General features: G+C 32.3%; 4 protein-coding genes across 5 annotated transcripts; all 4 read right to left on the bottom strand.

The window, feature by feature from the left end:
* Positions 1–1,605: 1,605 nt before the first annotated feature.
* On the bottom strand, positions 1,606–2,777 carry LOC100791381 (transcription factor MYB3). The gene is made up of 3 exons (XM_003516610.5): positions 2,469–2,777; positions 2,235–2,364; positions 1,606–2,100 (listed from the first exon to the last, which is right to left on the bottom strand). The coding sequence occupies exons 1-3, from the start codon at positions 2,605–2,607 to the stop codon at positions 1,821–1,823; spliced, it is 549 nt and encodes a 182-aa protein (XP_003516658.1). The 5' UTR covers positions 2,608–2,777; the 3' UTR covers positions 1,606–1,820.
* Positions 2,778–7,882: 5,105 nt separating this feature from the next.
* Positions 7,883–14,886, bottom strand: LOC100810829 (peroxisomal acyl-coenzyme A oxidase 1). Its single transcript, XM_003517363.5, has 14 exons — positions 14,494–14,886; positions 13,887–13,995; positions 13,701–13,762; positions 13,223–13,432; positions 12,949–13,036; positions 12,708–12,870; positions 11,627–11,825; positions 11,265–11,462; positions 10,252–10,383; positions 9,722–9,842; positions 9,463–9,573; positions 8,911–8,980; positions 8,366–8,549; positions 7,883–8,270 (listed from the first exon to the last, which is right to left on the bottom strand). Exons 1-14 carry the CDS (start codon positions 14,824–14,826, stop codon positions 8,061–8,063), a joined length of 2,190 nt encoding a protein of 729 aa, XP_003517411.2. The 5' UTR covers positions 14,827–14,886; the 3' UTR covers positions 7,883–8,060.
* Positions 14,887–16,933: 2,047 nt separating this feature from the next.
* LOC100790851 (E3 ubiquitin-protein ligase HOS1) lies at positions 16,934–23,256 on the bottom strand. 2 transcript variants are annotated; one of them, XM_003516609.5, is made up of 10 exons: positions 22,959–23,252; positions 21,823–22,213; positions 21,444–21,578; positions 21,170–21,345; positions 20,332–20,733; positions 20,066–20,224; positions 19,082–19,579; positions 18,447–18,584; positions 17,516–18,216; positions 16,934–17,338 (listed from the first exon to the last, which is right to left on the bottom strand). In XM_003516609.5, exons 1-10 carry the CDS (start codon positions 23,067–23,069, stop codon positions 17,164–17,166), a joined length of 2,886 nt encoding a protein of 961 aa, XP_003516657.1. In that variant the 5' UTR covers positions 23,070–23,252; the 3' UTR covers positions 16,934–17,163. The 2 variants fall into 2 exon arrangements, with proteins under 2 accessions (XP_003516657.1, XP_040872659.1); XM_041016725.1 differs by lacking the exon at positions 16,934–17,338 and having other exon boundaries at positions 17,652–17,818; positions 17,937–18,216; positions 22,959–23,256.
* Positions 23,257–24,270: 1,014 nt separating this feature from the next.
* Positions 24,271–26,111, bottom strand: LOC547858 (homeobox-leucine zipper protein HAT4). The gene is made up of 4 exons (XM_003517362.4): positions 25,829–26,111; positions 25,297–25,586; positions 24,955–25,034; positions 24,271–24,888 (listed from the first exon to the last, which is right to left on the bottom strand). Exons 1-4 carry the CDS (start codon positions 25,950–25,952, stop codon positions 24,576–24,578), a joined length of 807 nt encoding a protein of 268 aa, XP_003517410.1. The 5' UTR covers positions 25,953–26,111; the 3' UTR covers positions 24,271–24,575.
* Positions 26,112–26,402: the final 291 nt, after the last annotated feature.

The raw sequence follows: 26,402 nt of genomic DNA, 5'->3' as shown, positions 1-26,402 counted from the left end.
TAACATGTTGCTGTCAAATTTTCGTCATTCAAATAATAGAGTTATTTCTGAAATTCCTAACTAAACAATGCAATGATATTCATGAAGCCAAATATGTCAAGTTACGATAAATTATGATTGAGAAGGGAGACTCAATTAATCTTAAGAGATATTAATCCTTAACAAAACTAGTAAATATTTTACTTTAATGTTATAATGAAAAAAAAATTCTTTTTTTTAAGAGAGAGTGGAATAAAAAAAGTATTAATTTCAGCTTAATGAATCATGGTTTTTCCTTGAAACTTTAAAGCACAAGATAAATTGAACCCAAGCATTCAAGGGCAACAGTCAGAGCACCATGATCATTAATCGAACAATGCATCACATTTGAAATTCTTAAATCTAAAGCCTTTAAAAAAGAAGGATGAATTAAAAAAAAGTCACATGATTTTCTAAAAAACTTATATATATATATATATGAGAGTGAATTAAATTAATCAAAAAGTAACTTTTACTTTTAAAATAAGTTGAACTCTTCTCTTTCATATATATGTGTCATGTCGTTTGTTTTCATATCTTCCTAGTTTTTCTTGAAAAGGTACTATGTAAGACTTCATTTTTTAAGCACATCTAAGAATATACTTGTAAATATAAATTAAAAAAAAAACAAGTAGAATTCCAATTATTTTAGGTAAAAAAAATCCTTTTGATCCCGTCAGTATTTTGTGATTCATCTTCTTCTTTTCTTCCAAGTTCCAACCCTAAACTCCACATGTATTATCTAACAACTCTTCTATTATACCGTTTTTTGAACTCAAACATTCTTTTTCCTCTTATCGCAAGCAATAACACTCAACTTAATTTAATTTATGGAAATTTCTCAATTTTGTTAAATCTTAGAGATGTTGGCTGAAAAGTGACTGGAACAACGAGAGAGATCATTTTACCTAAAATAATTGAGAAATCACACGTCATATTTTTCTGCCATATATTGCTTTGCTTATTCTTTTTTACACATATAATAATAATAATAATAATAATAATAATAATAATAATAATAATAATAATAATAATAATAATAATAATAATAATAATAATAACTACTAGATATATACCTACAAATAACATGTGCTAATAACTCATATCTTCCTTCATTTGACGCACTTCCCATTTCATGGTATTTTAGTTTGTGCACCACACAAAATAAATATTTATTTTATATATCTAAAATGTATAGTAAATAAATACTTTTAAATATATAAATTATATTAAAATTAAAATTTGTGATAAATAAATATTTTAAACATTTAAATTATATTTTAGATCATCATAATAATTTATATTATAATGCAATGTTATTTTTAATTATTGATAATTTTTTTTAAAAAATACTAAAATTTTAGAAATGACAGGTTGAAAGAAATAAGAGGTTAAAAATTCTTAAAAATACTATTGTTGGATGCATGTTAGGAATATATTTAAATTTCGAATTAAATTAAGAGAATAAAGTTCATCATTAATTTCACGAAAGAAAAATATTCAAATGATAGTAAATGTAAAGAAGGAAATTTTATTAGGTTACCAACAATTTAATTTGTTATGAGCACGGAAAAAATGAACTACTAACACACTTTATTCACTACTCTCATAATTAAAACATTACTGTTACACTTAATGATATATATGTAAGTTCCACTAAATACAATGATGAGAGTTCAAATTATTTAATGGAACTCACGCATGTATTGCTAGGACTCAATTATAATGACCACATAACAAGTATATAAACACAAGCTCAAAACTAAGAAATTAAGAGACACACAACAAGTCCTCATCAAGTTCTAGATCATCCAATCTAACGCAAAGGGTCCTTCAATGGAGAAGTTGAAGAATTCGTTCACATCAAAGTTAACTTCTGAGTCCCCACTCCCATCATCAATGCGCTCTTTATTCTCTACCGCTGCTCTTTCCTCAGTACTCCGAGTCGTATGTGTTGCTTGTGCTGTTGAAGTTTCAGGCTTCACCTTTGTGCGATTAAGTTTTTTGCACAAACAAGTATTCCAGTAGTTCTTAATTTCGTTGTCGGTTCGTCCTGGAAGCCTCTTAGCTATCAATGACCACCTTAATTAATTAACACAAAAATGTGGATATTATATGTACAGTAATATTCACAACGCGTACATGTTCATAATATATATATATATATATATAATACTAATATTCTTGTCTTAGTTTTGAATACAACAAATAAAAACCTGTTTCCCAGCAGTTTGTGAAGCCTAATAATCAAATCCTCTTCTTCAACTGATATGTTGCCCCTCTTGATATTGGGTCTCAGATAGTTTAACCATCTTAGCCTACAACTTTTTCCACATCTGTTTAGACCTGTCACCATATATATAGAAACATGTGAAGAAGAATTTTATATATATATATATATATATATATATATATTGGAAATTAGCATTGCAAGCTAATTATATATAAACCTGATTTAATTGCAACAGTTTTCCATCTCTTTGCACCGTGAATTTCAATGCACTGGGCTAGCTTCTGATCTTCCTCCGCGGTCCATGCTCCTCTGTTGTTTGTTTTCTTAGCAGTTTCATCATTCTTGGGGGGTGCCATGCATAAATAAGAGGGAGAGAGACACTTCAACTATGATGTTGAGAAAGAGTTTGGTTCTGGCATTATTTATGGCGGAGTCAGCACGTGTATTGTGGCTTGGCGGAACTGTCATTCATTGTAGTTGTAGGCCTTGAAACTTGAAATTAAAGGTCAATGGGCTCATCATTATATTGTTGGTCATTCATTCAGCGGTAATTTAAGATGAAAGAGTGCTTCAAGTAGAGATGCACCACTCACCACTACTATCGTCCGTTCAAGAATGGAAAGTACAATAATGTCTTTTGATTCTCCACTTCAAACTATAGTCTTCTCACCAAATCAATTGTGTTTTTTCCTTCCTTTCTTTTGTTTGTGGTCTACTGGTCTCACATTAACAAACCCTTTTCATGAGTCAAGTGCATATATTAAAAACTTGAATTTTAAGATAGTATTAAAATTTATGATAATAATTACTCGCAAATGTTCAGTGCTATTAATTTTATGATCGAAAGAAATCTTAAGTTGGAAATCTCACGTTGACCAGCAATATAATTAAACAGTGAAGATAAAAAAGGGAAAAACCTTATTTTGTAATCTAAGGTTTGAGAGTTAACTCGTTCAAATTCTAAGTTTATTTTAAGTAGTTATAAGTTCGATGAAAAATAACTTATTTCTCATCATCCCTATTTTGATCTTCTCTTCTGTTTATAGGCTATATTTGTCAAATACATGTTGAATGTTTTCCCATATTCGTCCCACATAACAATAATTCGTGACTTTGTATACAGTGGGGGAGTGGGAATCCGACAACATACATGTCAGCAGCTTTAAACAGACTTTAGTTGGAACACAATTTTCTATATAAAAAGGGATGTGTACTTGCCAGGTTCTATTGGCTTCGAATGCCCTGATCGGGTCTCGTTTGAATTCTTCTCTTCCCCACTTCCTCCTCTCCTCAAGACATTTTAAACAATAAAAATTAGATTAAATTGTAATTTTAGTTTTTTTATAATATTAAATTAATAATTTTTATTCATTTATTTTTAAATCAAAATATTTAATTTTATTATTTTTTAGAATAAGTTATTTTAGTCTTTATATTTATTGTTGACCGTTAAATGATAATTTCTGATGTGATGTATTAATACTGATATGACGTTTATATATATTATCAACACAAAGGTTAAATAAAATAAAAAATTTATAAAAATTATTTAATAGGAATTGAATTCATAATATTTTTATTAAAAGAAAAAATAATAAATCATTAAAACATTTTTTTGTTTAATTAATTTTATAATAGAATATTTTACATGTATCATTAGTTAAAAGTTATTAAATTTTTTCAAATTATAAAAATTTATAAATTAAAATAAAATATTTAATATTTAACTTTATAAAATATTTAATATAAATTAATAAATTATTATATATAAAATTTGTTCTTACTTTATTATAATTTTTAAAAAATATATAAAATGATATAAAATAAAATTAAAAAGATTTATATATTAAATATTTTTTAATTTATAAATTTTTATAATTTAAAAAAATTAATAACTCTTAACTAATAATATATATAAAATAGTGTTTATAAAATATGTAAATAATATAAGTGTTTTAAAGATTTATTACCTTATTTCTGAATAAAAAAATTATGAGTTTAATTCTTAACTAATAATATATATAAAATAGTGTTTCTAAAATATGTAAATAATATAAGTATTTTAAAGATTTATTACGTTATTTCTGAATGAAAAATTATGAGTTTAATTTTTATATATAAATTTTTGTCATATAAGATCGAAATTTTTTATTTTAAAAAATATGAAAATTAAATATCTTAATTTAAAAATGAAAAGATTAAAATTATGAATTTAAAATCAAAAGGAAATCAAAATTATAATTTAGTCTAAAAATTAATGTTTAGGTTAATATATTAATAATATTTTTTAATCATTCATAACATGTTTTTTTTTTCCTTTTTTTGCACGATAATCCTAAAAGGCTAAAACTAGTATTAGGCTTGTGACAACTTTTTCTATTATTACAAAATAATTATTTAATACTTTAGGTATCATATTAATTCTCACTTAAAAATTGAAATCTGAAATCTAAACATTAAAGGTAAAATCCGTACACCTTTTTAACGCTTGAAATTTATTCTCTGTTTATATAACTTTCAAGTTTCTTCTATTCATTCAATTAAAAAATGACACAAAAAGATGGGAAATGCTTGTTTGTGCGAAAGCGTTTTCGTAAAAACTGCACGAACGTGTATTTGCGCTAAGACTTATCTTTTATTTTAATATTATTTAATTAATATTTATTTTGAAAAAAAAAAAAAAGAAACTGACCCACATAACTGATTCGTGCGATTCATGCAAGGAGCGCTTTCGTATAAAATAGCATTACTCATCTTTTAAATAGGAAAATTTCCTCTTGCTTTTTCTTAACTAAATTTTCGTTGTTTCAATTATTTATAGAAAATGTTTAAAAATATATATCAGTGATTTCATTTCCTTTTCAATTCACTTTGTAAAAAAGTGAATTTCATGTGCCTCACTGATACCACAATATTAAATATATCCTTTCTAATTATTAACTGATTTTTTCTGTTAGTCGGTGTTTTACGAAATTAAAATCTTTATATGGGATGAGTTGAGTGAATAACTGAATACCATTCAACCCATTTCTGTACTTGTAATTCTTAACTATGCTCAAAATGAATATGTCTTAGCTTTCTTGATGGGTTTGAACCAGTCTTTTGCAAAATCAGGGCTCAGATTATTTTAATAGACCCTATCCGTCCCATAAACAGTTTTTCCATTGATTGTTCCAGAGAAAAAACAACGTGCGCGCAATCGAATTACTCACTACACCATCTGAAATGCAATTAAGTGGTGCCAAGAAAGTTGATTAGAAGCCTAAAATTGCTAAGAAATATAGCCTCTTGTGTGCCTATCTTGGAAAATTATTTTAAAGAATAAATCGAAGAAAAGGAGAGAAAGGTGAAAAAAAAATTATTTTAAATTATTAACAGCGTCAATCTTAATTAGACTAAAGGACTAAACTAAAAAAATAAAATAAAGAATTAAATTAAAAAAATAAAATCAAGGATTAAATAATTTTTTTAAAAAAATAAAAGATAAATTAAGCAAACAAATAAGACGAATGACCAAATTAAACTTTTAAAAAGTAAATGACCAAATTAAAAAAAGAAAATAAACAACCAAACAAATCATTTAACCTTGTGTATGGGATTAAGGTGCTTCTTCTCATATCAATCTCTTTATAGAAAAAAAAAAATTTCTTTCTTGCACAGTTGTCTGTCACAAACAAATTTGTTTCATTGCCCAATAACGTAAATATTCCAATAACAATTATTGGTACTATCCAACTTAATAACTCTTGTTGCTTCAAGGTGTTCTTTTTGTGCCTCAATTTCAATTCAACATATTATCTACCAGTGCTTTATTGAAATATAACTCTTTGCATTGTTCTTTTTCATGACCATTTTGTTATTCAGGAGCTACCCGCATCCAAGTTGCTGATATGCTTATATAGGCTCGAATAATCCCACCGAAATATCATAAATACAATAACATTATGGTTATGCAAATAGTTCATGACAGAAAACCACCTAATTGGATAATAACCTCAACAAACCACAGGTTTAGTTTAACCAGTTACCAGTGTTCTAGAGGAAAATATTGAATTTGTTACAGCTTGTTCAAGGGAAACCTTCTGGTGTTCTAATGGTGGCAAAAGCCTTGTGACATCAGGATTGAAATGGGCACCAGAGAAGTGACTAACACAGAAAGCAAATATATGAAGGAATATGTGTCCACTATCTCAGCTAGCAACTGTATCCATTAAAAAACAAAACCATGTTGTCGTTTCTAACCAATTTTTCAAGTTCAAAAAGAGACAACAGTTTATTATACAGTATTCCATAAGTCCATAACAACAAAAATTTTAAATTCTTGCAGAGATACCAATTCATTTCATCAAATCAAATCGCATGTGTTTATTAACAGAGCATTCGATGCAGTGTCAAAATTAGAAGGAAAAATAAAAGGTAAAAGACAGACTATACCACATCACAGCATTATCTTTCTCCATTAGCATTTACTCAGTATATGTCGCGGTACTTTATACCATTTACTCATCGTTAAGTATCAAGTTATCAACTATTCAACTATCACAGAATAAATATCTATATTGAAAAATAAGACAAAAAAATGCCAATAAACACTAAATCACCAACGAAAGCAGGAACAACCAGAATATTTATTTCCTCTAAACCAAACGAAACATTGTAAAAAATAGTGACAAAACTGATAAAATAATGCAGAATTTCTGCAGTAGTAATCATACTAAAATGGGTGACAAGAATAAAAGCATGCGAGTGATTTACATTTATGCCACCTGATAGGAACAAGGTGACAAGGAAATCTGGTTTCGAGCACCAGGGCCTTCAGAATAGAAGAGAAGAGAAGGAAAGGTAATTGCTAATTTCATGTAGATGTTGTTATTACATAGTAGTTTATATACTAAATTTTATTTAATAGAATTTGTCCTTTTTGTGCCATAGAATATCAGAATTAGTTATTCTTGTCTCCCCATCCTCATGTTTTTTTAGTCGTAAATGAAGTCGTGAGTGTATGTAGGACTTCTCAATTTAATTTTTTTTTTTTTTAAAAAAACACACATTTGAAAGTGAAGAACTTCATTCTAAAGTTAATGTGTTTACAGGTTTTTATAGTGAACAATATTTATTGATAAAATATAAAAAAATAATATGTTAATAATAAAGTGATAAAATATTTGAAGTTGTGAGACTTTATAATTGTTTTAAAAAAAAATTGTCTTGTAGACTTAACTGTTAAATCTATAACCAAATCCGTTTCTATTTCCACACGTCAAGGGAAGAAGGTATGGACGGAAAATAAAGTAACAATATATTCTTTAAAATTATCTGTTTATTATTTATTATTAAATAAATTTTATGAGTCTCAAAATAAAATATTTTCTATGGATTAAATTTTTTTATTCATGCCATTTTATTTGAACAAGCATGAACATTATAATTATAGTTTAAGTGAGAAAAGAAAAGGAAAATTCTGCTAATACATTGATGAACTACGCTTAAATATACAAAATCTGACCAGTCGTATGTCCATCAGAAGTAACGGAATTTTTATAGTACCTTGTTGGAAAATTGGAAATAAGAGTTAGTGTGAAGAAAACCCACATTAAAAATTAGAAATGCCCAGAAATAATAGACACGAAATTAGACATCAAGTATCGTTAATGTAATAAATAAATGAGTTTGTTCCAGTTCCAGTTCCAGATACACCTAATTGCGATGGTAATTACTAGCTGGCAAACACAACTTTATTAAGAGTTGTAAATCAGAATAGTCTGGGTAAATTTCTTAGATGCCAAAAGCATCATTGCCACAAAATTAACTACAGCCTAGCATTACGTAGTTGCTGCTTAAGCATCGGTTGAATATACTCTTTAAAGCCATCAGGAACAACTGAATCATTCAAAGGATCCTTCCATGCCTCCTCGTACAACTTCGGATACACATTTCCATCGTAACGTCCAAGAATTGAACCAAGGTAGTGATCAGTGTAGTTAAATGCATCAACAAGCGCAATTGCATTAGGACGAACCTAACCACACATAAAATCATTAGCCTTCATATTAATGAATTAAAATATAAACACCAGAAGATGCTAATATTGACTTGAAATCGTTTAGGACAAACCTGTGAATACAAGTTTCTCAGCTGCTCACTGGCAAGTGATCCTTGTTTTGGGTTAATGCAGCCAGTGGAAAGAAAATCACCCAGATGCTTATGAAGTAGAAACAAAGCATAAATGCTGCAAAGAACTTCTAATTGCTTTTTTACTCCCTTTCCAGGGATATCTTGCTGCAACTTCTCAATAAATCTAAAAAACGAAGAGTTTGATCAACTTAAGTGTAGAATATTCAAGCAAATCCTAGTAACAAGTAAAGAATTTTAATCTTTTAAAATAACAGAAAAATTGTATATTTTCTTTGGACTCCTTCAGTCTGGTGCTCTTCAACTGAGAGAAAGTCCATCACACTATATTTCCAGTATAAAACATTAACATAAAAAAAGATATTGGAGGAGGGAGGACTACTATTATCTTATTATTTATGTGTTTCATTCTCTAGGATATATTCAACTCACTTTCCTGAGACAATGCAGTATTATTGTAAATCTAGAGACGCAATCATGGAGTTTATAACAAAACAACCAACATGTAAAATATGAAAGAAGCTCACTTGGAAACAACGATTAACTGGCAATGAGCAACTGCCGCATCAACTAAATCAGCAGCTAGTTCTTGAAAACCTGCTGCCAGAAAAGCCATTAGCAAATTACAAAATACTAATATCCAACCATGTTGCATAAATTACAACAATAAATCAACATTCAGATATAAGAAATTTTTACATCTTGAGGTGATCTATGTATATTTTTTATGATAACGACTTCATTTTATTTTTTTTTTAATTTCTGAGCCTTTAAAATGTGTCATTTTATTATTAGTATTAGTATAACTTTTACATTTGCCTGTCATCTGTACAAACAAAATGAACAAAAAAAGATGCAATTTTTAATTGCATCTTCAATCAATTCTTCCAACATGTAAGCAACCAGCATCATATCTGTACTCAGGTGATTTCTAGCAAAAGCATCATATAGATCAGTCAACAGTCAACACAAACCACTCCCCACCTCCAATCTCCACCATCACATGCCAAGAAAACAAAATCAACCACAAAGGACAATTGCATATAGCTTGAAACTTAAAATAAGATTGAAGCATTTACCCTCCTCAGGATTAGTGAACTTGCTAAGATTTTGAGCACAAGCAACTGACATCCTAGCAGCCCTAGCTTCAAATGCTTCCAACACTACATTAGGCTTCAACCAGTCCTCAGCTGCAGGCAATAAAAACAAGTATAATATTACAACTCATAAAGGACACAGGCATGGTTAGTATTAGCAGTATTAACTGAAACCATATTTGATTTGGATATCGTGAAACTAATGTGATTAGAGTTGCCATAATCTCCAATTTCACTATACCCTTTTTAACATCAGAGTGATATTGCATCAGTTGTTCCACTCGAGCCATATAAGCTGTAGTACCAACAGGCTTATTTCCAGAGCCCAGCTGAGAAACAGTCTTCATGAGATACCTTGCCACCTACATCGGATTTTCTAGAAGTTGTCAAAACAACCTAATTATTCCTAAAAAACCGAATCACAATTTTCAAGTATTTCATCCTTTTAGAACTTTCTTACTTTTCTAACATGCTACAAATTTGACAATCCCAAAATCCTTTTTTTTGTTTGAGAAAAAAAATAGTATCACTTTGTATATTAAAGCTTCCAAAACCAACAAGCATAGGGGCTTTACCCCTAAAAGTAGGTGTTTTAAAAAATGTATGAAAGCATGTCGAATACAAACAAAAACCTAGTTCTCAACAAAAAAAGTAGGTTAGTTGTCATGCTGCACATTAAATCCTGTTAACATCTGTGGAAGGACTTAGTAAAGACTGAATTAAATAATGATTAACAAAATGATTGTATAACATTTTTAACTTTTAACAAACCTGTAAAAGAAGCACAATATTGTCTCCTTCATACGTGCAGGCAGGAACATAAACAGCAAATAACTCAGGGAGACCACTGCTACAAAGGTAACCATGACCGCCACATAGTTTACGGCATTCTTCAATTCCATCCTGGAAATTGAAGTTAATTTAACTTTAACTGAACATAAAAAGTTCAGAGTTACAAAGGATAATAGCACAACCACAACAGAAATACTTCATCCAGTTAAATGCAAGTATTACTCATCCAGTCAATTATCCCACACACACACTGATGACATGGACAATAAATTAATGGCAATATATTACAGTACTGCAATTCAGGAATTTTAAGCTCTTTTTTCAATCTGAAGCCGGAAATTTAAAATAAATATGATGTATAATTGAGCATGCAAAATACATAAACCTTAATGAGCTGCTCTAGTGTTATTTTTCATTTTAAACTGACAACTAGCAGGATGCAGGATTGTAATGCTTGAAGAGTCACAATTGTGAGGACCTGTTTGTTTGTGTTAATATAAAGCACTTTATTAAATTAAAAAATGTTTTTCTCACAACAATTAGATTAATTTTTTTAAAAAAAAATTCTAGTACTTAATGCAAATGTAGTTTAAGGAAAACAAGCTCTTTTTGCAACACTTAATGCAAATGCACTCTAAAATCTGCACCCAGTTCATTGGAAAGGTTTTAGTTTTGATGTTCAGTTACACCCATCAATTCTTCATAATAATGACATATTTCAAACAACAAAATGAAATGTATAAGGCGTACACCAAAGAAATGAGAGAAAATGAGTTTCAACATATGGAGAGAAGTAAAGGGAGGAGGACCTATCAGTATCTGTTGTGGAATCTCAGTATAGGACACACATAATATAAAGAAAGAAAAATTCCCCAGATGAAGCCATAGCAAAAACCATATTTTAAATGCTATCTAAAGCCGCTAAGTAACTAATTAAATTAAACTAAGTCTAAGACCAATGAGTAGAGAAATGAACAGAAGTAATAACATACAGCAGTTGCCGTAGTAGTCAAGGATTTCAACCCAGCAGTGCATGCATGAGCCTCAGGTAATGTTGAAAAATCATTAGCTTGCAATCTTTTCGTCACATCCATATAAAGCCATTTCAGCCACTCGCCCACAAATCTGAAAGCATAAGCAGAAGCCAGCAATGGGAAGAGCCTAGCCTGCTGTGTTTTGTAATCAATCACCTAAATGGAAAAACCGCACAATAAGCACGCTACACTTAGAATGAAACTAATTAAAACCAATTTTTTTATTTTGACCAGTCAATAGATCTAAATACGGAATTCAACATCATACAATTATATTTAATAAACCAGATGAGGAGGGATCTTATCACACCTCCCATTACCTGTGTTTCTAGACCTCCATTATGTGATCCAAACTGTCTTCTAACAGCACTATATCTTGTAGCAATGCAAACTGCTCGAGACAAAGCAACCGATGCATCAGCTACAATTTTTTGTCTCACATTTACCATAGTACCATAAACTAATTGTCTTGGAACATTGGAGTGTACATATTTTCCTTCTCTGGTAACCTGTGAAACCCTGGTGGATTAAAAGAACCGAGCAATCACCCCATGAACCAGTTGGCAAAAGAGCAATGCTAGAAACACTCTCTTTGACACATTCATTTTAACACATTCTTTATCTCTATTATGGGATAAATTTCATGAGAGTTGCACCAAAAGCCTAGGCCCACTCTCTTTAGTGGGGCTAAAATGAAATTCACCCAATTAATAGAGTGCTGGAAAGAAAAGTGTGTCAAAGGGTTAGTTGCTAGTATTTTCCATTGGGAAAAACTAACAAGCTCATTGTGACATTTAAAAACTATTATAAAAAGTCATGATACTGTATGCTCATTTTGTCATAGATCCTCCACTTTCCCTCACCCTCAACAAGTACCGATGAGTTCAACACAGGATCAGCACAACCCTTTATTCCTGTTTCTATTTTGTTAATGGCAGTTCGCTATTCTTAACCATCTTTTCTATCTAGTTACCTATGTAAACAATCTAAAAGGAAACATTTAACAATTGTATTTAACAGGAAATATGGCTAACAAAGATGTTGCAGTTTCAAGATTTGATTGTCAAGGTTTTTTATTCCTGAGCATTTAACAGTTTGTTTCTTCTTAAAAGTAAAATGCAGGTGGCAGAACAATGCTCTCGATTCATGGACAAAATAACTTTAAAAATTCGCTGAAGATAATAATAGTATGACGTTAAAAGCTTTTTTTGTTCAGTTCTTCTTATTATTAGAGTTAGATAGAGTTTACCCCTGTGGATTCACCCAATTTTAATGTACTGCCCTGTGCTCTAATTTTTTGTTATTTTACCCCCACAGATCATTAATGTATTATGCATTATTAGCACCATAAAACCCATTATGGTGAGGCTAGAGAAGGGACAATATGTAAAATAGAAATACCTCATTAACATTTGATTCCTTGGAATTCGTACATGGTCAAATCTTAGAACTCCATTGTCCATGGTGTTATATGCTGCATTTCCAAATTTCATCCCAATATCACCAATAGTTATGCCTGAAAGAGGCAAGTGATCATCCAAGCTCCGCAGCTGGACAATGAAACCTTCAAATAGGCAAATAATTAGTTAACTTGCCTCTGAATCTAACACCAGAAACTTAGATGACTAAATTTGGCAATTACCATGCACTCCATGGTCTTCACCACCAATAATTAGACGGGCATAAACAACAGCATGGGTGGATATTTTACCCAATCCACCGGGCCACCACTGTTTAAATCAATGTCAGAAGCATGATATAAATCCAAAATACACTTCATAAAAAGTAAAAACAGTGTTTTCTCTTAATGTACTTGTTAAAGCACCAGGTAACATTGTAAGATGTAGAATCTTAAACGGTTAAAAATAGTAAAAGACCAATAAAGGCTCACAGGAATAATCACCCATTTAACTCACTTTGCTGGAAGTCAATGTGGGGTTATGGATAACAAATTCGTCTGTTTTGGGATCAAATGTTGCAGTTGTTTCTAGCCCTTGAACATTGGACCCATGACCAAGTTCAGTTTGGGCATAGCAACCGATTATTTGCATCCTATAAGCTAGAGGCAACCACTTCTGCTGCTGTTCGTCAGTGCCTTGTCCTTGGATAGCAGGCACAAACATTCCCTGCAAAAGAATATAAATAACTAAAATTTAGTACACAAAGCAATGCTACCCCCTCCCAAAAATATATACCAAAGAAAGTGAAAATACCTGGACAATATTCATGCGCGCACACACACACACACACCTTTGAAGTCCTTAAACTAGTATTGAACCCATTCATGATTCTAACATATATTTCTTTCTTTTATGTTATCGATATATTTCTTCAATATAGATAAGTAAGACATGGAAGATGAGAATGCAATCAGGAAAAGAAATTGAATTATACCCAATGAAGATCCGTAAAAGCAGGTTGATCCACAAAGGATCTGAGCTTATAAGCTTCCTGTTCTGTAAGAATAATAGAGAACAATTAATATTAATGTAATAGACAACTAAATGCGTCCATAGGAAAAAAAAAAAAAAAAGATCTGAACACAAATGCAAAGTATACCAAGAAGAACAGAAAACTCACCATTAAGACGGAGCTCGTTGATCCTTTTCCATGCATAAGCTGCTTTTCTCAAGGTGTTTTTAAACAACTCCTTCCTACCAAGCGTGGTTCTGTCATCCTTTCTGAAGGCCTACAAATGAAATGATAGTCAACAAGTCTAGGTTTCAGATTTTGAAAGAAGCCAATAATCATCACGTATCAGTATCACCAAACTAATAGAAAAGGCGAAGGAAACAATAACGAGCTACTTCACATGCTGGAGTTGAAGTGTTGAACAGTTATTTGTGAAACATTAACTACCTGCTGACAGCACGTAACACTTAACAGGGTTCTGTATGGATAAACTTCTCAACAAGCACTTAGAAAAGAATAAGGTAAAATTAAGCTTCACTCATAATTATGCATAAACTAATTTACTAAAGCTCTCACAATTAACTTCTCCGAGGTTAATTCATTTTTATCTTCTTATTATTTTTCTTCTATTAGTACTGTTTATTGAGAAATTTATCCAAACATAGCCTATGTAAAAAAATCTTGTTTTTTTTATAGATAAATTTAGAGTAACAGGAGACTAAGGTCACTTCAACAAAGGGATTGAGAAATTGAAGAAGGAAAGAGGAGAATTCACCGGATCGCTGGCAACAAGGCGAGAAATCCGATCGGAAAGCTCAAAGTCTTGACGAGAACCCGCCCAAACGATCTTCATCTCGTCAACATCGAACTGCGCCTTGTTCCTCTCGAAAGCCAAGTGGTCAATACTGTCTTCCATTCTCGCCAATGTCTTTCTGATGTCGCAGCTTGTGGCTTTGGTTTCAGTGATGAATGAAGATTGTGTTGTGTTACAGTAACAGCAATTAGAATAGAATAGTGGATGCTTTATGTGGTTAAGTTGTGTTTTCAACGTGCCAAAAGAAGAAAACGTGATAACATTGGAATCGGAACTGAATATTTCATATTTCATATTTCTTTCTTCTTTTCTTTTCCTCCTCTCATCTTCCACACGTGATTCATTTCTCACTACTTTTCCTTTCACGTTCATTTTCATCATCTGTATACTTTTTTTCATATTTTATTTGAATTAAGAGTGAAATAAAGAAGAGAAAATAGAAAAAAATAAATAAATTGAAAAAATGTTGTTGAAGGAACTAAAGTATAAACGAAAAATATATAAAAAAAAATCTCTCCATTTAATTAAATGAGTAAAATAAACTTTTAATCTTTTATTTTTCTTGGTATGATTATTTTTTATTTTTTTTTTAAAAAATTATGTTACAAATAATTTGTTTAATTTTCCATCCAAAATCATATTCTTCTTTTCGGTCCAAATCATAATCACTTGTTTCTTGAGAGAGAAAAAATCATAATCACTTGTTTGATGTTATAAGGAACACCTTATATGCACTTTCCTTTTTCGTCCAAAATCATAGTTACCTTGAGAGGAAACATAACATAACATACTGAAAGTGAAATCCACATGTTTTTACTCTCCTTCTCAATTTTCCTCCAAAGAAATAAAGGAAATATTTAATATTGAATAACGGCTTGTCTAGTGTCTGGGTGAAATTGTTTTTTTTATTTGCTTTGCTTATATAGTTAATGAGCATTAAAAGACCAGGTGTCATCGATTAGGGGAAAATAAGTGGAATCGAACCGCATACTAGATATTTTGATTTGTCTTCTGAAAAAAAAAATCAATAAGGCAAACTTGACTTATTTATTTAAACAAGTCTAATTAAAAATTTGAGTTTGACTTGTTTTGAAAAATTAAAGAATAAGTTTGATTTGTTTAATTCATTTATATATTGATTATTTTTTAATTTGTAAAAAAATCCTTAAATTATTTTTTAACTTTATCAATTCTGTATTTAATAAAATATTTTAATACTATATAATAATCGACAAATAAAAATGTGTTAAATATGTGGTATGATCATAAATAATCAGATTTTATGATAAAAGTTAATTATCAACAAGACGGAAGTAATTTCTCATTGCCAATATGATAAAAAAAAAAAGACTAACGATGCAAAGATAAACACAATCAGCAAAGAATAAAGATTTCCGCAATTAACACAAATTAGTAAATATATTAACCCAATGTCGAGCCAAGGCGCCAAAAAAATTGATCATTAAACAATTCAATATATAACTCTGGAATGCGCCAATTTACGTCCAACGTTGGAATTATCCAGAAGAAACGAACGCCATCATTGTACAAGAATATAATGATACGCTATCATTCACGGACATTCAAGCAAATAATTAATGTAATGTATAAAGAGCGTGAATGTTAAGAAAATATAGGGATAAAAAAATGAAAAGTATTGAAAGAAATTTGACGAAACTTCAAGAATGTCGATATAATTTATTCTAATATTTTAAAAGTTAGCATTTAAGGTTTCACTACCCAAAAAAAAAAGACGGAGTTCAAAGTTCAAACTCCCCCTGTACCCGAATAATAGTATTATAACCATTGAGTTAATAAATTTCTTTAATATATTAAGGAAAAATATACATTTTTTTATAGATATTAAAATTATATATATATATTTTATTATAAAATAAATAATACAACATTATAAAGTCAAATATAATATATATTTTTAAATTTAGTCATTCTTTCAACTTTGTAACAATAAAAAAACTGTCACTATATGTTTAGTTTAAACATGAGGAAAGACCAGATTCATATATTTTCAAAAATTGAAAGAATAAATTCATAAATTTGAAAGTTCGAGAGCCAACTTTGTAACATCATTCAACTTTCATATCGTCCGTATAAATCATGGATCAAATTGTATTTATTTCTCTCCTGATAAACATTACATAATTCAACTTTTATATCTCTCTTAATATTAAATTAAATAAACTATAGATAATATAAAATTTAGACATGGCCTTATCATGTTAAAAACTTAAAATTGAACATATGATCCATTCCCATGTGAACTCGACCTCCCAGATAGATCATTTACTAGGACGAAATTGAAAGATACTGCCAAATGAAACAACCTTTGAATTTGCTCAAAAAAATCATTTTAAATGAATCATTCTCCAAAACTAGAAAATATTAAAAACTTTGGACTAACATTGATTCATTGAAGGAAAAGGATACAAAAATGCACCTTTAACATTAAAATTTTCTTCATTGAATATTAGCTGCACAACAGACACCGGCGTTAAAACTCCCGAGTTTCAAAAAAGCGAAGCTCTCATTTCAAAAACAACCCTTTAACATACGTATTTTCTTGTTTCTTCACATAAATTTCCAGAAACCTTTCACCAAAAAGTTGAGTTTTCATCTCCTGGAAACTCTGCTTCGTCTTGTCATCTGAGTTGGAGGAGTTGAATAATAAGCTATATCCATTGCTCTTCCCACATCCCGATCATCTTCCTCATCACTCGCATCATCAGATCTCCATCTAGGTGCACCCTTGATGTTTTCTTCAGTATTTAATTTATTATCTACAAGGCTATAAAGAAATGAAGTACACAAAAGGATTCAGTTTACAAAAATATTATACCCTTTTTGGTGAACATTAAGAAGCATTAAATCAAGGCACATGGATATTCTTATACACGAAAATTATACAAAACAGGTAATATGAACAAAAGCAATGAGCGAAAGAAATGGGTTATTAGATTCTTACCTCCGAGAAACATCCATTGGATCATTAGTGGACCCCATGTTCCAACTTCTTTCATCTTTATGTGATTGGACATTCTTACTAGATACATTTGAGAGATCATTTGCAAATTCTTTAGGATAGCTAAGTGTGGATCTAGTAACAGGGTTAACTGTAGCCTTCCAGGATTCCATAGGACTGGTAGTTTGATTATTTTGTTCAACTCCAGGCGAGATTTTGTCCGGCCTATTCTCCTGGGAATTGCTTGGTGATGTCCTGGTAAATCCCTTCAGGGGTGAACCATTCATGAAACGGATCCTATGATTCCTAGGAGTTGGAGAGTTATCATTTCTTAGATTTTTACCAATTTTACGTTGATGACTTGGAACCCTCTCATTATTTGTAAATAACCCATCATGATGGTATGATAAGGAACCAAAATTACCTAGCTCAGTGCCAGTAGTAGGGAAAGACATGCCTATTTTGGCTGATGTTCCTAAAGTCAATGAACTCAACAAGCCAGTTGGATGATCTTTATGCAACATCAAGGAAGAATTTACAGATGAAGGAATCAATAAACTGGTTGACAAGAAATCCTGAATCTGAGGAACGTCAAATTTGTCAGGAATTTCAACTTCTTCACAAGAAGTAACAACACCTTCAGTCAAGTTTCCGCTCCTCAGTTGCTGCTGCTCAACTTCTGGCAACAATTCCAAGCATCTATTCTGTTTTATTCAAACATAAATCGTCCACAAATTCAGTCTAAGACCAACAGTGTTCTCCAAACATGTTAAATAATAAATAAGAGTCCATTTAATTTATTTTAAAAAATTAGCATTGGAAACTTTGCAACTGCTAGACATCATAAAAGTAACTAATGCCTGTCATGATCCAAGGATAAAATGTTTGTGGAACAAAACATTTGCTTCAAAATTAAAGATTTTAAATCACTTACAATCAAATTGGCTCTGAAGTGAATAGCCTTCTCTAATACTGGCAGATTTTGTTGACTTACGGAACCTTTTGAAATGCAATCTTGCTCCGCCTTTTCAAGTTTAATATGAACTTGATATGCTTCAGAGTATCTGTGGCGCTGAAACCCAGATAAATATATTAGCCAGAAATTTTTTCACATTTTCCTCAAAATGAAATACTATCATCAAGGATATGCTAAATTACCGTGACACATTTTAAGAAGCAAAATAAAGTTCATATCAATTTACAACGGAAATGGTAACCGAATAGGAAAGTGAGGTATGTATATATATTCACATTGATATTAGGATCTAGTATCTACTAAGCTTTGGAAACAAAATATCACATCAGTATGCAAGCCAAGATATGAAGATGGTAGATGTTAAGATAGATGAAGGAGGAATTGTTTGCTATCAAAGATAAGCTAAGTAAAATAGGTGATGGTGGTGTATCATATGCATTATATGGAACAGAATTCAACTTTGGGTAGCAAATTAACATATTTACAAGATTCCAAAGTATAAACTGAAAAGACTGTAAGACTAATTGACTAACAAGATCAATAAAACATGAGAATCAATGTCAGACATGGAACCAGCTATTGAAATTAAGTACCTGAAAATAATACACAACAAGTAGATTTCCTGTTGTCCTTAAAGGGTCTTCAATAGCATAATCCAAAAGACATTTATGTATATACTTCTCTTCCTCAGAATTCCATGGCAATTCTAGCATTCGATCCACCAAGTTCCTCCTAATACAGAGGCAACAAATCTCAGTCACCAGGACCTCCATCCACTCCACCCACTTATTACATTGACCTTTTTGCTTCTCAGAAGTATTCCCAGATGCTGTTTTATTGAAATTCTTTTCCTTCACTTTGGTGCAGAGCATTCTCTGATGCATAAATGCTTCAGTCAGAAGCCCACACTCAACCCTCACCCGCACTGCAGTGACAGCATCTCTGAGTGAAGTCACGTGAGGTCCACCATCCCGCCCAGCCCACCTCAAAACCATGAGAGCTGTATCAGGGCTACCCCTTTCTAATAGTACTTCAGCAATTTTAGGATGTGATGTTGAGCCAGTTATTTCAGGAAGAAGGCGACAAGCTTCCTAACAGAATAATAAATAAAGAAATAAATATTACTCTAAAAGGAACAGGTTCACATTAATAACATCAAATACTAACATGCAACAAAACAAGATCATGTGCCTTATATGGGGAAGAGGAGACTCTTGATGTAATTATTAAATGTCACTTTTTACTTTCAGTGAAAACAAGAAAACACACCTTATAAATAGAAGAGATGAAAGAAAGACCCAAATAACACCTAAAACTAAAGCCCAATTACATCTTTACTGCTTTATTTTCAGGATCACATAAGATTCCAATATAATTATAACCAAATAGTCCTGATATTTTTTCCTAGTTGAATATAATGCTTATCATCAGTCAGCTGTAAAAGGAAAATCAGTAAAGCAACCTTTTTTTAGCAGCATCAGTAAAGCAAACATGATACAAATGGATTTAAAAAAAATTAAGATCAGGGTAAACAAGCTCCTCAAGACGCATTGGGCATAATATTTTGTTGGCGTTACCTGTAAAGCCTCCTCTGTGTGATCATCCAGAAGGTAAAAAGTCAAAGATTCAAGTAATGAGTGCCTGCTAATACTAAATGTAGCAGCAAAGTCCTCAAGTATGTATCTCCATTCTTCTTCAGGAATTGTCCAGTGGCGATCATATAAATAATACAGAAACTACAGATGTTAAAGAATGAAAGAAGTATTGCTTCAACTTAATAACTATTATTGACAGAACAAACACAGTTCTACACTGACAATAAAAAATAGGAGTAAAAGGATACAATGGCCTGTTTTGCAATCACCATATCAGAGCCTCCACGTAAAAAGAGCAAGTCAACAGCAGAACGAAGATTTTTGAAGGGATAGTAACCCAGAATCTGATCAGTATTTGACCCCAAAAATGATTCACTGTCCTTCTGCAAGGATGCAATTTCCAATCCCTCTACAATTTCATTCCTAAACCCCTCCTCCAGATCAAGATTATTCATTGCATCTTCAATAAATAGAGACCCATCATGTCCTGATGACTCCACAGATTGATTTATTGGATCAGGCCAAGCACGTCTAATTGCTTCTGATTTCCTTGTCCGAACAACTGATGACCATGACGAACTATCAGTAAAACGTGATCTCACATCTTCCAAAAATTGATGTCTCGTACACCAAATAATAACATCCATATGCTGGGTAAAACAACAAAAATTAAACACCAGGATGAAGATTGCAATGAGCTACTCTAATTTTGGAGCTACATACAGACAGATAGAGGAAGACTAAATCCAGCAAACCACTCTTTATAAGCAATATTAATTAAAGTGCAAGGCCAAATAACAGTCATTTCTACAAACGTCCCTCTTATATACTTCATCATAGTGAACTACAACAACAAAGGTTACCCATTGTCATCAACACTTTTGAAGATTAGGTATAAAGCCCCTTCCAACAAAAATCACACAGAATCATTTAAAAAATAGATAATATGTACGAATTTATTGTGATGACTTGACACTTGGCAGCACATCAGCCAAGCAAGAAATGTGTCAAAAATCAAATATTAATGCAAAAATCATAACGGTTAAGCAATGACTCCATTGAACATGAATTCTTGCAAAACCAAACCTGCTTTGTCTTCATGATGCTCTCTTGGAGATTCTGCAAATCGTGAAGTTGTGCTGAAAGAGTACCCTTAAAAGATGACTCCAAAATGTCTAGCACATTTGATATGCCCTTCAAGTATAATGAAAATTTCAGAAGTAAACTCAATCTCTCTTTCAAGCCTAAAATGTCCATATTATCTAGTGAAAATTGTTAGGGAGAACAAATATAATTATGGAAAAAGGTCATACTAATAATTAGCTTTAGATATCAACAAAAAAACAAGGTTTAAGGATACAAATTCCCTGCAGTTCAGCAATGATGTTTTTGAATGTCCTCTTGCACCAATCCTTCACTACCACTTCATCCAACAAAAATGCAATGACAGGATCACTGGAAACAGCAGTTTCATCCATACATACATCTGTGATGTCTGTAAAATTTCAGGTCAAGAAAATGCAAAAGTGGAGACAAGGGGGCAATAGGACAAATAAGAAAAATGGGAGGATAAAGAAGAAAAACCAACTTAATTTTCTCAGGTGATAACATTACTGAGACAAAGCCTTATCATATAACTTTACTTACCAATTGACAAGTATTTATATTTAAAATTTTAATAAGTAAATTAATAATAAAATAAAATATGCCAAGAAAATGACTGATGTAGAAAAGGATACAGTGGCAAATTAAAGAAACCAAGTTATTCTCAAGTGCAACGTCAAACAGAGAATAAAGGCGCTGTACGTCAGCAGTTAGTTGTTTGTCCCCATCTTCTATTTCTTGAAACCTCTCATCACACCTTTTCGAAATAAGGCCTGCTTCTATGCATTCATAATAAAGTCGAAGATGCACTTTAGCACCACTTTTTGAAATTGGGATTCTACAAATTGGGCAGATATCACACCGTTGGCTACATTCTTCACATAAAGAGGCATGTCCGCATGAATTCAAGACATGGTGGACATAGCGACCACAGCTTCTCAAGTCTCGAGTTGCTCGGCAGCGCTCAACTTTGGCTTCTTTGCACAACTCAATCAGATCAATGGATGCCAAGTGTTCCAATGCTTCCTGAAATCAAATGTCACAAACCATTTCTTTCCTATTATTTTAGCAATACAGTAGTTATAAATTTCACAAATATGAAATGCTAACTTCTAGCCTGCATCAGTAACATGAAAATTAACTCATTTAGAGAACAAATTCAATCTTTTAATTTTCCAGCATCAGACTGAAATACCAACCAAATGAAGCCTTTGACATAAATAACTAGGATGCATGATTCATAAAATCAAAATTATGAATCAGAACAGCAAATGCCGAGCATTCACTTTATCAGATTAACTCACAGGTCATTATCTCACCATAACAAGTTCCCACACCACAAACCCACAACAAATAATTCATTTTTAAACTTACCAGTCCAGCATAAATTCAATTTTGCATAGACTGAAATGCCAACCAAACAAACTAGCAAAGAAATTGACATAACTAGGATGCATGATTCATAAAACCAAAATTATGAGTAAGTCCAGCACATGACAAACACTCACTTTATGAGGTTAATTCACAGATCATTATCTCGCTTAACAAATTCCCACGCCACAAAACCCACGATTACAATGAAAAAACCCAAACTAGTGATAAGAATTAGACTCAAACACACAATGCACATATTGAAGCAAACATGACGCAAGCAGCAAACCATTTAAATATAAAAGTTTCAACCAAACACTGCGTTAGTGACAGGCAGCTAGGGTTTATGAAGTAGCTCAGCAAGTGCGGAACTTAAAATTGAGAGGATGAGTGAGTGTACCTGAACTAATCGGCTACTGTAGTTTGGTTGAAGCGTAGGAGAAGATCGTCCCACGGCGGAGCCGCCGTTAGAGCTGGACGAAACGGTGGGTCCATTGAGCCTCTTATCCATTTCTCAGAGATAATAACCAAACGGAGAACTGAGAGAGATTTTCTCAAACACTGAGAAATTAGGTGCGAGATTTTCAAACGGTTCAGATTTATTTGTACTCAGTGAAGGGACGCGTCCCTGCTTGGAACGACTCTGTCTCGTAGAGGGGAAAACTCCTTACAGAATGGAATTGGAGGGTTTTTGAAACGCTTTTTTTGTTTTTGTTTGTTTTTTCATTCTATTTGCTTAGTATGGGTCGGGTTACGGTCCCAATTTTTGGCCGCTAAGCCCGCGTTTCAAACTTTTTGTTTTCTTTTGGGTTGGGTTTAATTCTTTTTGGGCTTATAAGACTTTGGACTGGGTTTGTGAAATGTAATTTTACTAGTGGATGCCGACGTGCAAAATTGTTCTATATTTTGTTTGGAGCAACAAATTACGTGCATAGGAGGAAGTAAAAAAAGTTCAAATTAGTCCGAAGGTCTCTTTAGGTTTTTCATTTTTTATTTTTTCAAGATGTTTCTTGAACTTGTATTTATTTTTTAATTGGACCTCTATCAAATTGTTGTTATGGAAAATCTACTTCCTAAGTCAGTTATGCGAGTTTTCAATAAGATTCCTATAAAATAAAATATGACATGACAATGACTAGAATGTAAAAAAATACTTAAATTGAGTAGACCTGCATAATTAAAAATAATGGTTGAAGAACATAGTTGAGAATATTGAACTTTGAACCTACTTTTGTAAAAATACTAACATAGAACGTGAGTTGAGGAGATGAGAATATTAACTTGGAAAAATGATAGTACTTAACGCAAACTTACAAAGGTGACATTGTGACAATCCTAGATTCAAGCTTTGTATTAGGATAGCCCTGTGGGGGAGGGAGAGGGCAATTTTAGTAAACAAGCATGCACAACTTAGAAATCTGCCAATGCTCACATAATCCATTGAAATAAGGTTCTCTCCCCTTCTACAACTAGAAGGCATCATCAATTGGGACCCATAATGACCCAAATTTGTTGAACCATTGTTTGGTCGTATAGGGCAAAACTCCTTTTAAAATGTTTAATATTATTTTTATTATGTCAAATTCGTATCCAAAACCCGTAGTTAGTCAAGTCCCCACGAATTCCCGCATCTTGGAAATTAACTAAGGATCTTTTGAAAATGTAAACATAAGATCGCAATCAATTTGACTTTGAGGTATAAGAACAAAATCTGCTCACACAAGAAAGCTATATATAATACTATTAATTAAGACCAGTAAACTTTACAGAAAGTCTCGGATTTAATCATGAGAAACGAGAGTAACGCAGTAAGTATTATAAAACTAAAAAACCTAACTAGTAACTAGACCAGGTCATGCCCCGAAATCCAAAAGAAAGACGAAGGGTCAAACTAGTACAAAACATTAGAGACCCACAAAATCAGTTTTCCTAACAACCATATCTTAGACCACACTTTGAACACATAATTCATGGCTTCCTATCTTTTTTTCAATTTTGTCATTTTGTTTCCGCGAGTCTAAGATCTGGGACGGAGGGCATCGAAGGGCCTGGCCCATGGGCCAATGGGAAAGGCCCGGGGGTGAGATGGAGGCACGTGATGGTGACGCGTGGCAGGATCAACGGCAGAGGAGGGGGGAACCGCGACACGCTCACACGAGGGGCACATGGTGAGGGTGGTGGGTGGGGTCATGTGCATGTAGAACTGCGGGGAAAGTTTCAGTGCTCTAAGCTCTTGCACTTCCTTCTGCAACCTCCTGTTTTCCTCCGTCAGATTCTCGCAGCACCTTTTCAAAAACTCGCAGTCAACCTCCGTTTGCTTCAGCTTCGTCCTGAAAATTAATTTCAGTAAAACTCTTAAAGATCACACAACAAAAATGTTGGCGAAATGAACCCACCTTGCCCTTCTGTTCTGGAACCACACCTCCACTTGTCTCGCTCGAAGACCCAGCTGTTTCGCCAGTGCCAACTTTTGCTTCTGCAAACAACACAACAACATATTCACGCACAAAACAAAAAACAAATTAATTGAACAGTATAATGTCCCACTACATCCTTGTGAATGAAAATAATCTATTTAGCAACAGTCTGTATTTGATTCACATTGTGTACAAAATTTTCTATGATCAATCGCACCTATACATCGTGAGTGAGATTAATATATGATCCAGTAGATCAGAGGATACTATGTCTCTGATACAGGACAAAAAAAATTAATTGGCATGTGTACGTTTACTTACGGGGTTAAGAGTGTTGTGTTCTTTGAAGCTCTCTTCCAGGACAATTGACTGATCTTTGGAGAGTCTAAGTTTCTTTCTAGAGGTTTCAGCATCTTCTTCGTCGCTGATGATGCCTCTGGAACAAGCTCTGTCTGTGTCGTTTTCTTCTCCATTGGTTTCCCTCTCGCTGCGCTTTCCACTGACGCTAGAAACCGTGCTGTTTGGAGATGAAACACCTGCTTCCTCTTCGCAATCAACCACAGAAGGTAAACGGTTCACATCGATTCCGCGGAGGAATGATCCAGCTTCACCTGCATGCAAAACACACCGTTTAGCATGTAGCAACCAACACTGGGAATTAGAAATTAAAAAAAAAAAAATGTTGGATGCTAAAGTATGGAGTAAAAAGAGGGTTGGGGAAAATTAGGAAGCTTTGAAAGTGCTTGAAGGGAGTGAAAAGAAGTGAAAATGATTGTTAAATAGGAAAAGGTGTGGAAATGAAAAAGCAAGAAGGAAAAGAGAAAAAGAAAAGATTGAGAATCTTAAGACAGACCTGAAGAAGTGAAAATAGGGTCGTTCCAAGAGGGTTTCTGAGGGTTGTGGCTGGAAGGAGAAGAGGAGAGGAGAGGGAAGCTCAAACTTAGACTCAAGCCCAAATCTTCCTTTTGAACCGTCATCTCTAGTTGTGACTATGAAGTGGAGAAGTGCGTGTGGAAGGGATTATATAGAAAGGAGTGGAGAGTTCAATCATGCCTTTATGTCAGCAAGCCCCAATTATCTGAATCATGGCTTTTACCCCACAAATATTACAACTTGCTTTCGCTTTCTCTATCCTATTCTCATCTCATGCCTCCGATTCTAACCATTTTATAGCCCCCCCCCCGTGCCTTTTTTACCATCTGGTAAACAGATACTACCTTTCACAAACTTCAAATACTTTACTGATGCTATTTCATATACATTCTTCTTTTTACACTATTGCTTGTTTTCATACGTAATTTTAATTTTCAATAGGTCGGGTTCATTTACGTTATTAAACTTATAAAATGATTCTTTAGAGTGTACTTCTTATAAATAAAAAAATTTAGAACACAACCTACTTTATGTGTTTAGAAAATACTATTAAA

This window comes from Glycine max, chromosome 1, assembly GCF_000004515.6.
Source record: "Glycine max cultivar Williams 82 chromosome 1, Glycine_max_v4.0, whole genome shotgun sequence".
Classification (NCBI taxonomy): Eukaryota; Viridiplantae; Streptophyta; class Magnoliopsida; order Fabales; family Fabaceae; genus Glycine; species Glycine max.
This window is presented reverse-complemented; position numbering and strand designations above follow the sequence as displayed.

Coding starts and splice junctions, on each gene's coding strand:
- LOC100791381 (XM_003516610.5), bottom strand. CDS start 2,607: ATGGCACCCCCCAAGAATGATGAAACTGCTAAGAAAACAAACAACAGA. Junction 2,365..2,468: donor AACTGTTGCAATTAAATCAG/GTTTATATATAA, acceptor ATATGGTGACAG/GTCTAAACAGATGTGGAAAA. Junction 2,101..2,234: donor CACAAACTGCTGGGAAACAG/GTTTTTATTTGT, acceptor TAATTAATTAAG/GTGGTCATTGATAGCTAAGA.
- LOC547858 (XM_003517362.4), bottom strand. CDS start 25,952: ATGACGGTTCAAAAGGAAGATTTGGGCTTGAGTCTAAGTTTGAGCTTC. Junction 25,035..25,296: donor AACACAACACTCTTAACCCC/GTAAGTAAACGT, acceptor TGTTGTTTGCAG/AAGCAAAAGTTGGCACTGGC. Junction 24,889..24,954: donor TTCCAGAACAGAAGGGCAAG/GTGGGTTCATTT, acceptor ATTAATTTTCAG/GACGAAGCTGAAGCAAACGG.
- LOC100810829 (XM_003517363.5), bottom strand. CDS start 14,826: ATGAAATATGAAATATTCAGTTCCGATTCCAATGTTATCACGTTTTCT. Junction 12,871..12,948: donor TGAAGACCATGGAGTGCATG/GTAATTGCCAAA, acceptor GCCTATTTGAAG/GTTTCATTGTCCAGCTGCGG. Junction 8,271..8,365: donor TGAGAAACTTGTATTCACAG/GTTTGTCCTAAA, acceptor ATGTGTGGTTAG/GTTCGTCCTAATGCAATTGC.
- LOC100790851 (XM_003516609.5), bottom strand. CDS start 23,069: ATGGATAAGAGGCTCAATGGACCCACCGTTTCGTCCAGCTCTAACGGC. Junction 20,734..21,169: donor GCATCATGAAGACAAAGCAG/GTTTGGTTTTGC, acceptor TGTTTTACCCAG/CATATGGATGTTATTATTTG. Junction 19,580..20,065: donor ACACAGAGGAGGCTTTACAG/GTAACGCCAACA, acceptor TTATTCTGTTAG/GAAGCTTGTCGCCTTCTTCC.